This window comes from Larimichthys crocea, chromosome XI, assembly GCF_000972845.2.
Source record: "Larimichthys crocea isolate SSNF chromosome XI, L_crocea_2.0, whole genome shotgun sequence".
Taxonomy (NCBI): domain Eukaryota; kingdom Metazoa; phylum Chordata; class Actinopteri; family Sciaenidae; genus Larimichthys; species Larimichthys crocea.
The window spans coordinates 16822107-16839704 of NC_040021.1; the positions used below are offsets into that span (position 1 = coordinate 16822107).

At 41.6% G+C, this 17598-nt stretch overlaps 1 protein-coding gene across 3 annotated transcripts in view; it reads right to left on the reverse strand.

Moving 5' to 3' along the window:
- cep128 (centrosomal protein 128) overlaps positions 1-17544 on the reverse strand; it is a 36959-nt gene extending 19415 nt beyond the window's left edge. The window contains exons 1-17 of one of the 3 annotated variants that reach the window (XM_027284352.1): positions 17229-17543; positions 16810-16979; positions 16468-16554; positions 14928-15060; positions 14534-14652; positions 14136-14227; positions 12971-13043; positions 12307-12429; positions 9904-9990; positions 9507-9581; positions 9172-9319; positions 8198-8331; positions 6881-6952; positions 6397-6582; positions 3510-3698; positions 2587-3048; positions 170-334 (exon numbers count right to left, since the gene is read on the reverse strand). In XM_027284352.1, the coding sequence (XP_027140153.1) occupies positions 170-334; positions 2587-3048; positions 3510-3698; positions 6397-6582; positions 6881-6952; positions 8198-8331; positions 9172-9319; positions 9507-9581; positions 9904-9990; positions 12307-12429; positions 12971-13043; positions 14136-14227; positions 14534-14652; positions 14928-15060; positions 16468-16554; positions 16810-16968 (2304 nt within the window). In that variant the 5' untranslated portion in view covers positions 16969-16979; positions 17229-17543. Of the gene's footprint in view, positions 1-169; positions 335-2586; positions 3049-3509; positions 3699-6396; positions 6583-6880; positions 6953-8197; positions 8332-9171; positions 9320-9506; positions 9582-9903; positions 9991-12306; positions 12430-12970; positions 13044-14135; positions 14228-14533; positions 14653-14927; positions 15061-16467; positions 16555-16809 lie in introns of all 3 variants that reach the window. The other 2 variants (XM_019270458.2, XM_010756959.3) reach the window with 2 other exon arrangements.
- Between the last annotated feature and the right edge of the window lie 54 nt (positions 17545-17598).

Below are 17598 nucleotides of genomic sequence, written 5' to 3' on the forward strand. Positions count from 1 at the left end.
CGTGATTAATTAGAATCAGCACAAATATTTAAAAACTTCTGCTGAGCGTAGATGTATTTCACCAATATGAAAACGGATACTCTGCATTTATTGGAAGTTTCACGTCATTTGATATTAGTCACTGTGTTTGGAGAAAAAAAAAAGATGGCAAAAAGAAGGCAGGGCTTACTTTGCCATCCAGTTCCTGTTTGAGTAGCTGGCATTTTCTTTGGAGACGCGCATGTGCCTCGTCTTTCGTGCTCAGCTGTGCTGCCAGCTTATCACACTCATCCTTCATCCTGTCCAACTTGATGCGCAGCGCCCCACACAGCTCCTTGTCTGACGCTGCATCTGCCTAGTAGAGAGTGGATGGGTTTACAGCCATGATACACAGGCAATAATTTGAGATAACGAGGACTGATGGTTTAGTTTCTGCAACAATATTAACTTAAAGCAGTTTGTATTTGTGAGATTTCAAAGCCCATAAAATATACTTGTATGAGTAAGTAGTGTGTATACATTTTTATACATTGCCATTTCATTGACATAAAAGCTGCCTTGTTGATCCTGCATGCAGCATGTCCTATTCACCAGACACTATTTGTAAAAGGTCTACAAGACCCAGGTTGAAATCGTAATGAGGTCTGGCGTGACATACTGTGACACACACAGAACATCGTGTTGGGTCAAGAGAAGTCCCTAATTCATGTCTCAGTCTGAGCTGAACTTTACGAAGGCAAATCCAGCCTCAGTTATTATCCTTTCTATCTACAATGATCACATTATTACACACAGCTCAAAATATAGTAAAGTGGAATGAACAACAGTGACTTAGAATTGGGAGCGACAGGAGTGACACAAACAAAGAAAAAACGGAAAAACTGAACTGCTGGGAGAGAGGAGAGAAGGAAAAACAGATGGAAAATGCTAAATTAGAACTGGAGGGAGGCAGTAAGAGAGGGATTAAGGCAGAGAGAGAGAGAGAGGGAGTCTGAGTGAAGGAGAAATCAAGACTGAGAGGACAAGGACAAGAAAATAAGAATATTTTAAGCTTTTTTTTGACAGTTGACTGTATCAGAATCGTAACACAGGCTTCTGGCTATGCTGTGTGAATATTGGGTGGGCTTCTTAGGGACATATGCAGCACCCGTAGGCTAGTACTTAAAAACATTCCAGCAAACGCCCTTGTCCTTACTGTGCTCGGAAATGACACCATTACAATGAGCTATGTCAGATATTAATGCCATTCAGCACAGCTAATGGTCTAAACTCAACCATATCAGCGAGGACCATGCCCCTTAAGAAACAATGTACCCATGAGGGCTCATCATTGGAGATATTGAAGTGAGGAAGGAGGGATGGGGCGCTGGGGGAGTAAGTCAAGTGGAGTCCCCGATCACCAGCGCTGCGTTGATGAGACTTCTGAGGTCTGATATCAGGGGTTTTAAATATGCACGCTTGGAGCTTTGGAATGGCCATGAGGATCCACGGGGCACCACACACCATTAAGAGCTCAGCTATCCTCGATTCACCCACACTCAGAGGATAGAGCCCCGGCCAATGAAGAAAATTACTCTAAATGAGAATTTTGTCTGTGTCTCGCTGAGTCGGAAATATGCCAGATGTTTAGTGGCTGAGGCATGTTACCCGGTGCTGAATTTGAAGTTTGTGCCAGTGCTGCTCTAAATGTCAATTAGAGTGTGGCACTGTGTGATCCATGCCTGAGTGCAAAGACAGAAAATCTTTTTGGTCGGCTTATGACCTTGACATCTTAAACGATTTGACAAATTTGAAGTTTTTCACATCTGATATACAATCCGGAGCTCAGCACTTTAAGGTATGTTTGCAGGAATAGTCAAACATACTAGGAAATAGTTATTCACTTTCTTGCCAAGAGTTTGGTGAGAAGATTAATTTGTATGATAAAGACATAGAGAAAGCCAGCAGAAGGTTAGCTTAGCTTAGCATAAAGACTGGAATCAGTAGAGAGCAGCTCATAATGTCTCAAAGTTTGCTTTTGGTGCATATAACATATGATATAAAGCACTTAATTAAAAGTATGTGTATTTTATGGGAGCAGATCTATCATAAAAAAATGTCCGCTTGACAAAAGGTCTCTGATCAAGAAGGACTGTAGGGTATTCACTGCTGATCGACAGGGGAAGGATACTCAATAATTAAGCAGAGGCGAACAAAACAATCCAGGGTGAACGCAGCCACAACATAAAAACACACAGCACGTGTCAGGATCCATCTTGTTAAGCTGCATTACTGACAGGAGATGAAGTCAGCCACACTGAGCAGGGCAGACTTACATGCATACATTTTAATTACTGATGACAAGGATTTAGATTTTAATTAGATTTTATAGATTCTGCATGTCATTCATAGCAGCATTTGAAATGCTGATGGGTTTCCCAGTTTTGAAGTTATATCTTGTTTGTTTGATGTGTAGAAAAACTGAAGTGTAGATGTGCTGGATTATTTCTTGCTGCCAGGCCAGGGTGGTATGATCTAACTCTGTGAATGAGTGTAATTCCTAAATGTTAATTGTAATTCCTTTTGTTTTGTACGTTACTTTGGAGCAACTTTTTAAAAAGGGCTTACCTTCACCTTCTTCAGATGCATCTGTATTTCATCTCGCTCCTGTTGGCAGAGCATCAGCCTTTCCTGCACTTCACGATCCTTCTTTGTCCTGCAGTCCTCCATCATCGCCTTCATGTTGTGCAGCTCTTTCTGATGCACCTCTCTCTCGAGCTGCAGCTGCTGCCCCAGAGCTGACCGCTCCTCCTGTACTGCCGTCAGCCTGGCCTGTAACTCTGAGGTACCCTTCTGGAGCTCCTTCTTGGACCTCTCCTCCTCAGTCAAACGCTGGGCTAGCTGGGCATTGGCTGAAGTCATCTGCTTTAAGGAAGCCTGGAGCTCGGCTTGTGTGTCCTGGTCCCTCTGACGAAGACGGGCTTGGGTGTCAGCTTGCTCTTGCAGCCTCTGGTTCTCTTCCTCCAGTCTTGTCTTGACAGGGACCTGACGTCGAATCGCCTCCTCCAGAGCAGCTGAGGCCTCCCTAACCTACAGTTAGGAGAGCTGTTAGAATCTGACAAAAGCTCTTTTGATGAGCAACACATTCATTAGTTTAACACCATCAAACTAAACTAATCAAACTGGTCTGCCAACAGAATTTAATCAAAATTTCAGCCGTGTGTGGTTAGACTGGGATTTGTAACTGACAACTGAACAAGCATTCAGTGCTGCCTGACTACTTTCAAAAAAAGCGGTCATCATTACATGACACCCAAATAGCATGCGTCACAGAGGTAGTGTGATACGTTTGATTCAACCTCAGTGCTGACTCCTGTTATTTTTGAAGAGGTGAGTTAAAAGGGTTTTGAATGATCAATCAATGACTACATTTGCAGATAGGCTGATTATTCACTGAAAAAGACCCACAATCTATGGTTCTATAAGACGTTTCATTTGTATCCCTTGTGATTTGAAAGATAGTTTCTATTTCTGGATGCTCAGCCCCACACCTCCTGGATTTCCTGCTCCAGTGACAACTGGCGCTGGCGGGTCTCGGACAGCTCCACGTCCTTGCGGCGGAGCTCTTCTTCGCGCTGGGCCAAACGGCCTAGGATTTCAGCGAGCTCCCTGCGGGCTGCCTCAGTCTGCTGGCTCAGCGCCTTCAGCTGGGCCTGGGAGCTCTCCTTTTCCCTGGCTGCCTGGAGGGAGAAAGAAAGAACAGGAGCAAAAAAAAAGACACAGAGAGAGAGAATAGGGGGAAATGGAGGGGGGAGGGAAACGGAGAGGAGTAGGGAAATGAAGAATGACAAATAAAGAGGAGGCGGAAGATGGTGTACAATAAGGAGCTCAAACAATAATGATGAGAGCAAGAGAAAGAGTGACAGAGAGACAGAGGGAGAGAAACATATGCAGTACCAGCTCTTGCACTGATAGGAAAATGCTAGCACTCAGCTTCCTGATAAGGGACAATGGTCAGGTCTGTTCAAGGCAGATTGCTTCTAATACTCTGGCTTTGACTGGAATTTGCAAAGACTTTGCTGTAGCTCAGAACCTAATCATTTAATTGAGCACTTGATTCTCTCCCCTAATTCATTAAAGGGGCAGAAATGATTTTGTAATTAATTCGCGTCACGTCGAGTATGCCAGGTGGGAGTCTGTCTGTCTGTCTGTGAGGCGCGAGGCTGCTGACTGTGAGTTTGGAGGTGACTCACTCAGTTCAAATGGAATTCAAATCACTGGGAGGTGACTTTCAAGCTGATAATAATAGTCAGCCGTTAATTATTCGACTAAGCGCAACTGCTGTAACATACCTTGTAATGGTACTCAGAATACTTGACTTGATGTTTGGTTCTATTATAATTAAGTTAATTCAAAATACATTATTCAAGAGTTTTAATCTGGCTTTGATACAAAGCCCTGCTATGTAGATAAAATAAAGTATGAAATTAAATGAACAGTAAAGCATGCATAAGTATTGGACTACTTTGCTTTGTTCGGGTTGAATATGGACATTAATAAAAAGCTCCATTTTTCATTACATACATATTACTTGCATTGGTATGTTTGAATACATATTCAGTAGTACTAAATAGCAATCTCCTTATATTGGTTTGAGACCAGTTTACTTCATGTGTACAGACACACAATACAGATTTCATTGTATGATACATATGTATTTATGTCTCTTTTCCAATCATTGTATTTAAAAGGTACAGAAGGTGCTGCTTGTGCTGATTTTCCAGTCAATTTCTACTTTGAAAGGACGTGAAGGTATTGGACCAGAAAAACTCATAAATATTTTAACATCTCTATTTCCCCTGTGATGGGAGGGTGTTGATTTATTTTCTCTCAAACGTTGAGATCTTGAATGTCCTCCATAATGTAATTCAACAAAAGGAGGGAGGAAGGACTGCTTCGAGACACAGAGCTGCTAAAAATATTTGAAATATAACATCTAAGTAACGGAGTAGACATTCTAGTGGTGTTGTGTGTCCATAATGTACACTACACTTGCCAAGACTGTGTTTATCACTGTAGCCAGTTGTAGCAGCCTAGTTTGCTTCCACCATCCACTGACATGAATGGGATGCAGAACTACAGGGAGAGTTTGGCTGAGGTAAGTTTTGTTTTTCTTCTCACTGCCTGGGGCGTCACTACAAATCAGTCTAGTCTGGCGTTGAGAAATGCATTTCAGTACAGACATTATTGATTACTTTTACTTACTTTTAGAACACCCTGTCAAAGTCAAATCAGCTGTGCATGAGCCAGATTCCACTGCTAAGAAAATGCAACAAAGACAGCCAGTTGTTGTTTAACAGTGCCGCTAGCCCAGCCAGCTGCAGCTGCAGCACTGGCCAGAGTGCTGGGAACTGACAAGCACCATGGACTCATATTTGAGCTGCAGTTGTCCATCAGTGCCAAGCGATACCTAGTCAGTAAATTGCAGTGAGATTTACCGTGGTCTGGTGAACTTTAGCTGGATTCTGTGCAACACCTGACCTGAGCTTTCACTTTGTTTATAAAGATAAGCCAAAAGAATTAGCTTTGCCAACAGGAACAAGAAAGCAGCTGACTACAGGGCAGCTTTGACTTTAGTGCGCAGAGACAGTGTTAGTTTAAGTCTAATGCACGACAACAATCAAAATCAAAGTTTTGCTATTGTTTATTGTACAGTTTGTGCAATGCATATTGTGTTTGTACATATTTCACGCTGGCTGCTCTGAGGCTCTGCCATCATACACAATGCATATCAGTATTTTTAGTGTCAGTGTGAAGGGTGCCAACGCTTCCATAAATGTAAGGGACTCATAAGAGTAAAGATTAAAAGAAGAATGGTCAAAGTCAAGGTCGATATATCCTAAACTTCTCTCGGACCTGTACCTGCTACATTTCCCATAATACAACTCAATAGCATCTTTTATTAGGTTTGTTGGTAGGTCTGTGCTCCCTAAATGCACACTTCTTTCAAATCTCAAACCTCCAGACTGTGACAAAGGCTTTGTGTTCAAAAATGTTTAGTGATGACATTCCTCAAACCTTGGAAAGTTCCATCCAAAGCCACAGAAGACATTATACAACTGTTTTCAAAGGCTGAATAACGCTCCTTGAGACAGGTAAACTGATCTTCATGGGTGAAATGGGTGAATTGCCCTCTAACGCAAACAGAGTGAGATAATTTCTTCCATTTCAAACGCGGTTTCCTCTCATTGCACTAGCAATATGTTGAAATAAGACAGAATAAGTCAGATCAGTCCACTAGGCTCGAGAGTTTAAGATGGATTTTTTTTTCAATATGCAAAGACTGGCAGCTTTATAAACAGCAGTTACTTAGGCGCAGCTGCTGCTGTGGGATGTGGTGTCAAAAGTTGTGTAATGAATGCATCTGCCTCAACCAACCTGCAAGGCCTTGTCGGTATGGAATTGAGTCTGGGTCCTCACTTCCTCCAGCTCCTTCTGCAGTCTCCTGCACTTTGCCCTCCACTGACGCACAGCCTCCTGGGCCCTGGTTTTCAATTCATCTCTGGTCCTCGTGCTCTCCTGGAGTAATGCCTCTGTCTCCCTCCTCTCTGCTTGCCCTCGACTCTGGAAGCATGAGAGTGAATTTATACATGAAGTGTATATTTTTTTCTTTATAATGTGAATCAGTGTTTTTTAACCATGAATCCTAATCCTGAAAGTACCTTGTTACTGCTAGCACTTGCACTGGTTTTTCAACTCTTTACATTCTAATGCTGTGAACTTGTGGCCCAGAATGAGACGCTACTACACACTGTATGCTTTCGATTTTAATTGCCACTATAAAAAGTACCTCAAGTGTTTGAATTAAATTACCTATTCACTGATGAATAACAGCGTGACTCAATAACAAACATTAAAATACCTGTATCTCCCTCAGCTGTTCAAGCATTCGTAGCTGCTGTTGCTCCCGCCGTGCCAGGTCTGAAGACAATTCCTGGTGTATAGAGAAGAGAAAGGTCAAGGACATGTGTTTGTTTGTGTGACTACCACTGCTAATAAGAAGAAAAATACAGAAAGGTGGGAGAAAGAGAGACACAGTGGTGCAGAGGGTTTAGAGAAAAGGGAGAAAAAGACAGTTTAAAGAAGAAAAAATATTAGCAATTTTAAGAAGAGATGGCAGGCAAAGAAAGGGACAAAGACAGACAGGTCAAAAGGAGGTTAAGACTATGTTTACATGGTGCCTACAATTGGATTATCTGCAAGGCTGGTCTGAAAAGTTGTCTGAAAGGAGAGTTGCGCTGGATTAACTTCATATCCACAACAAAATCACAATCACTTTGAAGTTTCAAGCTTGGTTGAAGTCTAAAGTACGGGAAAAGTAAGGTTAGCCTGGTGCAGTTTGAGTATTTACTCAATTATACTGTCAGTTAGGGGTAATTAGTCATAGACTGATTAGGCATAGGCCTATTAGACGGTATATAAATTCAGTCACTGAGAAATTGAATCTTCCACCCCATTTTCCTCATTATATTTCATTTTTGCTCATTTACCGTTAAAAATGAAACATTTCCAACGTCTATTTTGATCTAGACATAAAAAACATAAAAGACGCCCCCAGGTGATACATGCAAACACCCACCTCATCTTCTAACACCTACTCTGCTATGGGGGAAGTGTGGGAGTTTTAACACATATTCAGTGAAAGAAACATCAAAGATTGGGGGAATATGCCAATGCTTAAAGTTCAGCTATTTCTTCTAACATTTTATTGATACCAACCATAGCCTCAAATGCTTAGCAAGGGAATGCATGTTTTTTATGTCCTGTTACAGTGATGGAAGTGACACATTGCACCAGTTTGAGAAAGGATAAATGACTGCTGGTTGACTTCTGATCTCCTATTCCAACTGTCACTTCATCTGACGATTTTAAGAGGATCAAGCGGCATGGAGTTGGCGGAGGATGCGACCACGGATGAGAGGCACCCGACAAACTGAAATAACCCCTGCTCAGGGTGGAGACGGCGGCGCCGGCAAAGTCAAAAGCATGCTTGTGTAGTGTTCATATGCACTTCAGCTGAGAGATCCTCAATGTTTCCTATTTATTCTAGAGAGTGTGGTGCAAAGACAGCCAATTGGATTACTAAGGAATGACATGCAATGAGCTGTCTGAAACACTATTGTTACAAGCTCATGTTTTATATAAATACTCACTGTGATGGAATTTCTTTGATACACACCTCCACCTGTAAGCTGAGTTGGATTCTCTCCTTCTCCTTGCGATCCAGAGCCCTTTTCAATTCTTCCACTTCACTACGGACTGAGGCTGTTTGCAGCTGGGCTCGCAGCTCTGACACTTCTTTCTCCAGACGATCTGTGCACATGTACACACACACACACACACACACACACACACACACACACACACACACACACACACACACACAGGAACATATTAAAGTTTTGTTGTAATTGCTTTCTACATGTGGAGAAAATTTGAAAATATAGTGACATGGACTGACAGATTGGGGAGCAGAAGAAATACATTGTATCCACTGTAAAAATAGGCAAAACAAACCTACATATTTAACATACCTGTATATTTAAGAGTCCATTATGACTTGACTTTTTACCTGCTATATTCAAGGCTCATAAGCATTTCTCACTGTCAGTCACCTCACTTGGTCACTTGGGGCAGACCAAGAGTTGACAGATGTGAAGAGAATATAAATGAAGTGATAAAAGACGTGAATGAAGAAGGACTCGATAAACAAAGATGCTGATATACAAACACTAAATACAGTTGGGCATGTCATCATAATACATTTGACCATCTTTTAACAAATCTACAGTGGGTCATTGATAATTAACATGTTCAATACTTTGCTCTAATCTACTCTTAAATTTTCTCTTTTTCTCTTTGATGATCATACATACTTCATTTGTCTTAACTCTTGTTGGGGCTCTTTTTTCCCCACTGCCCTGCATTCTCTTACTCTTAAAGATATTTCTATCGAGAAATTAGCAATGTATTTGTACTGCCTCAAGATTTTCTCTAAAAGATTTACGTAAAAAATAACAAGACATAATGTCAGCTATTTCTATGGTTACAGAGTTGGCATGGCAATCTTTTAACTCATCCATCCACCCATAACCTACATCTAAATCCTCTCTGGATTCCTCACACCTGTTTATCCAGACCTATATTCAGTACCTGGCCCTCGCTGTCCACTTCTTCCCTCCTCCCCGTCTGTGTGGCTGCCATGTGGCTGAGCAATGGGCTGAAAAGTCTCCAGCCGAGCTCTCTGAAGCTCAGTCTTCTCCTTCTTTGTCCTCAGCAGCTCACCGCGCATGTCCTCCACCTGGGGATCATTGGCCATTGTAAAACAGACACAGAGAAGAACATCTGACCATCTGACCTTGGGCAAAAAACAACAACAACACTGAAGTTCTTTTGGAAAACTCTGCACTGTTTATTATTTTGTCTCCTGAGCTTTACTGTAGTCGTGCATATGCAATCAGGTACAGTAAACATAGACATAAACAAACCTGTTGAACAAGGGACTCTCTACTATCCTCAGACTGTTGTAGTAGTCGTCTAGCTCTCTCCAGTTCCTGATCCATCTGAGGAGAGTGCAACAATAGCAATGTCAGAACAACACATTATGAGAAAATGGTTTGGAAATTCATGTGGCAGTGGCAGGAGCCTTAAGTAATGTTTGCGAACTACAGTATCATTATATATGCAGCATCTACAGTCTATACATTTACAATGTATACAATTTGAGTTAAGGCACAATTATGAGTGCTGGGAGCGGCTCTATTTGATTTTCATTACATTATGTTACATTACATTATGAACGTTCAGAAAACTAAGTTCATAATCATTTTAAGGCTTTGACTTTTTTTAATACAAAGATATTGTTTTAAGACTGAACATATTCACCTTGAACTTCTCCCTCTCTGCTTTCAGCAGCCTGCCTGTCATGGCCTCCTCACGCTCATGGGTTTGAACTTGGCGTCCTGCTGACGTCTACGAAACACAGGCCACAGCTTGAATTATTGTAAGAAAAGCGTAAGAATGCAACATGAAAGGTGCTGTTGCGTCATAGCAGCTCCAATCTCGTCTTCTTGGTGCGAGATACTGGCATCGTGGTGGATGGTGGATTTGTTTAAGAGCTTAGGTCCCACTCAATCCCACTCATTCTGAGCAGGCTGTGGTGATGAATTACCGGCTGCTAGCAATAACATCTACCCAAGTGACTCATCATCTATTTGATTCACATCACAGCGGGCTCATCGGTGGGGAATAAATGTGCCCTCTGCTCTCCCTCCCCTCCTGTTCTTTTGTAGTAAAAGAGATTATTTTCCTCTTCATTTCCTCATGCGTGTTTATTTACCCTTAATTTTTGGACAAATGCATTATTTCCCATCGCCCCGGGCCCTGCTGGTGTCCCATTAGGGCACTACGGAGGAGTTGGTTGCAAATGAATTGGTAGCTACGATCATCACAGTGTGTTGAAAAGTCTGGCTCACAAAAGGTTAGCAGTCTGGATACAGCTACACAGTGCCCCTCTGTGGTCTGCTAATAAACTGCAGGGATGACATGCATGAGATGAAAACAATAATAATAATAATAAGAATAATAATAATATAGAGAATAATAATAAGTACTAATTCCATGACCGTGATAAGATTATATAGAACCCTGTCCTCCATACCAATAAGAAGAAAGAAAGAAATGAACTAATATTATGCTGGTGATATATAATATATATGATGTGTGTGGCTAAATGGAAAGTAAAAATGTAAGAGAGCAATAATACAAAATGTGTTACTTCACTGTGACTGTGGGAGTCAATTGAGTGCATTTAGCTAGTCTACAACACTAAAGTGCACCTAATGACAGAGCTCTCACAGCTATTAATGCTTTAAGACAAATGTACGCCTAAAAAACATGATTGGCACAAAATACAGGAGAGTAGCAATTACTTGCTTAGCAACCATTTGAGCTGCGGCACAGTAATTGCTTAGGTGTGTTTTATAGTCCCATAAAGCAGAGCAATATGGCGAGGCGACACAGTGTGAACCGCTTTAACTAACGAGAGAGGACGGCAGCACATTAGAGAGAAAAAGCTTTGAGTAAGACGCTCTCAGCTTTCTGGTATGTGATGGACAACACAGAAATAAATGCTGTATCTAATTGTGTACATGATTAGTAACCACACAAATTATAGTTAGTGGTTTTGGTTCTGTGTTTTGTAAGGGAATAATTACTCAGCAGAGACCACTTAAGAATGTTTCAGCATTCATTTGTAACGCCATCAAGCTTTGATTTTAACTGTTCTGTACCAGAGCTGACAGTCAGAATAGCTTATGATTTTTTTGTGTGAGCATTATTAAATTGAGTAAATGTCAGTGGTCTGTATTATTACTAAAGAATAACTAACAGGCATTTAGTGCTGCTGCTGATTCTGTGTGGGTAGGAAAGTCCTGCTGACTCGCTTTCTCATTACTGCATCAGCCAAATTTCTCCGTATGTTATTGTTTAACACATGTAAATATTTCATTGAATGCTTCTTTGTATTAGTAAAATGAGTTTTGAATTAAACGATTTTTGACATATTACTGAAATATTTGGTCTCAGATGTGTAAAATCACCTGTTAGCCCTTTGAGATGATGTCCAATCAAGCTTTTGAAAGTTTTAGACAAAAAGCCAAATCATCACTGTGACATTTTAAGATGTTTAAGAATTTGAAAAAAATAAGAGGATGCCAGAATATTTTCTACAATACTTCTTCAATTTTAACTGAATTTATGAGGACATCTGCAATAAAAGCAGGTACACTCGAGCTGTCGATAAGAGATGACTGTATCAGACAATTAAGCAAACAGCGTTGCATGGCAGGAACACAGTAAATTGAGAGAATTGCCAATCTATAATACTTTACCAGCATAATATTTCATATATGTTTATCCCACTCTGTCAATCAGTGTCCTTTTTAGTGTATTTGAAATCTGTATTCCATATGGTGGTGTGTAATGTTGCCTTGTTTGTCTGCTATAGTCTTGTACATTGTCTCGTCTGCTTTTTTATGACTTGTTTGTTGCTCAGGGACTGCACATGAAATCTGACATATTTACATCATATCGATGTGAGTGTGTGTGGTAAATAAAGTAAAAGATGAAGTATTGCTATGTTCCTTCTTGTCCTGTCCACATCCCTCCACTGAACTTATGTGACTCTTTTCTTGCCGTTCTCTTTGAATGCGAGTGAACATGAGACTGTCAACAGAGGGGTGTGGGATGGCGGGATCACAGCGGATGAATGATGGGGAAGAGCGTCACCTCCTGCAGCTCGTCAGACATGGCCGCCCGCTGATCTGGCCTTCTCTCTCTACCCGCGCTACTTTGCTCAGCGTGCATCTCCCTCTCCAGTTCCTGCAGACGGCGCTCCACACGAGACGACACCTGCAGACAGTGAGACGGGAGGATGTCTCAGGTCACGCAAACATCACCGGTGCAGGAATGCCAGCGAAATATGATAAATGAGACAACAGGAAATTAAAAGGATGGGTGACAAAAATATCTTCTAGAGCTGGCTGGAATTATTACATTTACGATGCAAGGATTCCCTGTCTAATCAGGAAGCAACACCTTTATCTTGTCGCGTCTGTGGACACGTCAAGATAAAAATTATTAAACATGTTGGCTGTCATTTTGAGCAGCATATTTGTCAAAGGATTGATAGTGCAGTGAGGAGCCATGTGCCTGGAAATTATATTGAAATATTCAGTGGCGTGACATTTGAAAAAGAGGACACGGTTTTACCATTTCTACTCAGGGAAGATAAATATTTGCATACTGCTTTATACAGAAGCTTTCGTTCATCAATAACGATGATGGGATGTCCTTAAATTCAATTCAGGATGCAACCACATTCATTCTGAAGTGGACAGAGTTAGAGAGCATACTTGAAGTACTAGTGGTAAAATACACAGCTACAACTCACTGAAGACTGTCTTTGGGAAGTTGTCATGTGGCCTGTGAGGCCCTCCATCGCTCGCCTGGTGTCAATATCAGACCTATAAGGGGAAAAAAAAAAAATCAAAAATCCAGCAGACTGAAAATATTTACACAGCAGAGCTCTCTGTCATATGGAAAAATCCTCCTCCAGGACACCATTGATCAAAAAGGTGAATGCATAATGTGACACCACGAAAAATAATTATGCAGCTTCTGATGTTGAAATATGGTGGTGGATCCATTTGGTCTGGTCAGCAGCACCAGGGAGGAGAGATTTTTTAATAACGTGGAAATGTCAAATTCTAATGCATGTTGAGGGAAAGATCTGCTGCCTTTTGACTTTCAGGTTCCGTCTTAAAGTTTAAGTTTCCAATGACACTTTTATCACTCCCTCATCAAGGAGATTTCGTAGTCCTGAAAACACGCACATTTGTTTTCAAAGCTTGAGCCAAACTTTGTTATGTGCAGTAGGTAGATACGAAAAATGTAAGAAACATATTTTACAAGAATTAGTGTAGAAAAGAGAAGAGAAGTAGAATCTGGAGGCAGATCTGAAGAAGAGACTGTATAATTGGACCCTTGCTTCTTCTGAGGATTACTAAATCACTGTGGACTACATTTCTAAAGCCTTATCCAAACACCCAAACTCGAGTTAAAGCGAAGAATCCTTCCAAACTCAATCTAAGGATATGCAGGCAGAGGAAACGAAGGTCAAGTAGTGTTTCATTTAATTCATCTTGTTGAGTAGCCTTTAAACACTCATTTATCTGGTTACAATGCAAAATTAATGACTTCATTCCAGTATCTGAGATTCAGCATTTTTTTACTGTGTACGTCCACTGTCACCAGTTTTTATCATTTTACTAGCTTTTTAATTCTGGCAGTGAAGAATTGGCAAAGATATTGATGTAATATTTTTCTGTGGACAGTGTAGAGACTGTTTTGGCTACTTGTTACTATGGCAGCTAACAAAACACCATTTGGAGATTCAGTTCAGCTCTAAAGTTCACCTTGTCTCATAAAAAATAACAATGACCGGTGAATTCTGTTGTGCTCCAACCAGTGAGCTATGTGGAACGAAAGACAAAAAAGCCATATTATTACTGTATTGATGTTTGTGTGTGTGAAGCTTTGCCTGCCGTCTCTGGTACCTATTTCTCCTGAGGATTTCTCTATCCAGGTCATCAGACAGTCTCAGCTGGTCACAACGTAGATCCCTCAAGGATTGGTGTAAAGTGTGAATCTATGTGGGACAGCCACAGATAGATACAGAATACAAAACATTACACACAAGCAAAGCAAATGTTGACTATAGTTACCATTTTCAGAGATGTATTACGACTACTGTGGAAAGCACAAACAAGTAAACAGATGCTCCTGAACAGCCTACAGGCCTCGGTAAAGAAAAATACTAACATGAACAATAGCTCATTTAAATGAAATCTCATTACTGTAACAATTTTCAGATTTATGTTGCTGACTCAGTGTGCCCTCTTGTGGAAACTCTTTTGTGGCACTGATTGATGGCTGGTCTGTCTACATTCCTTACATCCTCTCCCGTCATGCCAGCATCCTTGAAGCGAACACTGGCAGACTGAGACCTCCTTCTTCTTCCTTGAGTGCCTGTATAGTCCCTCAGTGGAGAAGTAGGGTAGAAACGCTGGCCATCTGAAATAACAGGTATACTGTATTTTGTAATGTGTTAAAGCAGGAAACAGACCTTCTGTAGGTTGGTTACTTAAAAAATATTTAACTAAACACAAACAGTATAAACTTGTTAAAGGTGCACAACATTTTTAAGGTGGGATTTTTTGTGTTTGTTGTCATTTTCATGTGCTATTTCTGTGTTATCAGCAGGTATGTTTAACCTCTTTGCAAATAATCCAGAACTAAGACTACAGTGAAAAGACAAGTAAGGGAAAATCCTTTCTATTTCTCTATACCTGATCCCGAGCCAGCTTCCAGGTCGCTAGTGTGGAGGGGCGAGGCCGAAGCTGAAGCACTCCGAGTGCCATTGGCTCTGCCCAGCCTCTGTGTCTGCAGCTGACTGATCGACTCCTCCAGGTTTTCTCTCAGCTGGTGAAGACAAAAAAGCAGACATAAATGACAAACTAGCAAAACACATAAATCAAATCTATGAACATTTCTGGAAAAGTTTAAAACGTGAGAAAAATTTAATGAACACCTAATAGATTATAAAATATTGGACTAAAAGGTGACTTGGTATTACTAGGCACTCAGATTGGTATGTTATTGTCCTTGAAATATTATGAATATGCACTTAAGACCGTGAAACAACTGGCACCACACACACAGGCAGCATTCCTACAACTAGGGATGCAACGATGCATCGGCTGAACATCGGTATCGGCTGATGTTCGCCTCCTTAACTGCCATCGGCCGCCGGCAAATAAAGATGACCTTCACCGATGGCAGTGGTCAATGATTACATGGTGGGTTTTTGTAGCCAAAACACGGGCACTTCAAATCCTTCTTCCTGCGACCCTCTGTTCAGCAGGCAGCAGTCTCACTCACACACACACCCACTACAGCTCTGGCTGACGTGCCCCTTAAACTTACAGACACTCCCACTACCTTCAGCTCACTTCACGCACGCCGTCCCTGCCTGCCCTTAGCCTACAAAATAAAGTGTCTGCATGGAGCACAGCTGCTGACAGATGTGCAGCTTACAGTGACAGTTTCCTCATTGCTACCTGAGCCACCATCCGATCCTCCCTCACTCACGTCCTGAGTGTCCTGGACATATCCTGTATTCTGTGATTTTGCTCTTTTCATTTCTAACCGGCCCGTTTCAGTTTATACTCGTGCACGCCCGGTGTCTCCTCTGTCTCTCGCTCACTCGCACCCGATTCACATATACAGGTCAAAATAAATGTGACAGAGAGAAGGTATAAATCCGAGGTATAAATGCTCAGAAATCAAGTCTGTTTTATTTGAATACGTTGTAAGCTTTGGAAGACATCGAACACATATATATAGGAAAAGTCACAGACTGAGAGACTTATAGTTTTAATGTAAACAAAGTTATTTACAACAGAAAAATCCAAACGTCTGTGAGACTGTCTTGGTTCTAGTGCACTGTGTACATGAGAAACAAGGCAAAACAGTTTTGTATGATGAAGAGCTGAAAGACTTTTAAGACAGTTCAGTAATGTTTCCGTGGCACAGAGGGAATCAATAACAAAAAGAAAAAACATCGGCCATCGGCCAAGTTGTTATTTTAAACATCGGTATCGTCCCAGGATTTAACAATCGGTGCATCCCTACCTACAACTATTGGTGGGGAAAAGTTACATTTTGCCAAATGTTTCCCTTAACACAGATACATTTTGATCAAAATAGCTCAGTGTTTTGGTGCATTTTCAAACAGATCTAATCTAACATGGCTCTTTGTGTAACGGGATGACCAACGTTTTTTTTTCTATTATGATTAACTCGTAATTAATAGAACAAATGTCTGACCAGCGCCATAGCTTCAGCCTGATCATCTGTGTGGTCCCTGTACTGGCCCAGCATCCGGTCTACTTTGGTCAGGTTCCTACTGGTGTCCTGCCAGAGAAAAGAAGCTTTTAGTAAACAATTACTGACATGAGTTTATGATTCAACTGAAGTTATAAATAGACATGTAAACCCAAAATGTATGGCAGGTTTACAGGGAAAGTTGTTGCACTGCTCCTGCAAGATGTGAATCAACTTAGGGAAACTCTAAAGGTCACAGCAACATTTGACTTTGTCTTGGTGGGAATACAAAACACAGACGCATGTGGATGAAAGGTGGTGTGGATGCTCAGTGTGACAGAGTACCTGTAAAGTGCTCGCCAGTGTGCTGATCTTCTCCGAGATGTCTGCTGTTCGCCCATCGCTTCCACTCCCGCTGGCTCTGCCTCTGTCCCGGGCAGGTCTGCGGTGGGCTTCACGCCCCCGCGTCCTGTCGTATGTGTCCGACTCACTGGATGTATCCATCGTGTTTGGGACTGAGAAGGTCCACGAAAAAAAACAAAAACAAAAAAAAACGTCTGACTGTGCAAATGTGACGATTTTGTCACCAGCTCGGGCTTCGTCTGAAAAAGACGCTAACTGATAACTGTCACGTTAATCAGATTAACGCACAAACTGGGCTGCTTTGGAACTTTATTAACGGTAAATATTGTTGTCATAGCTACCGGAAATGTGACCTTAGTCATCGTTACATTAATTCACAAACCGTGGAGTCAGAAAGCTACCTGAGCAGCGACACACTGCCCTTCAAACGGCCCTCTTCCCGATCAATCACAGCGGTCGGCATTGTTTTGAGAGACGCTCCTCCAGGCTAGCAACAAGTGGCATCTACTGTGAACGTTAGCTGGCTAACCAAACGTGAGCTAAGTCATTTAGCCTTGTGACAAACACGTTAAAAATGACAAAACTCTGCATAACGCAGAGGAAATAAACACATTACACGACAGCCGTTAGTTTTTCGCTTCTTAAGCGGCAGCTAACCCCTCAGCTCTGCCGTGCTATGGCAACTTAAACTAGCCGCGTCTGAGCAGGAAAAAAAACAACCGACCACTGCGGCTCCAAAGGACGCCGGGAAATGTATGCCGCCCACCATGG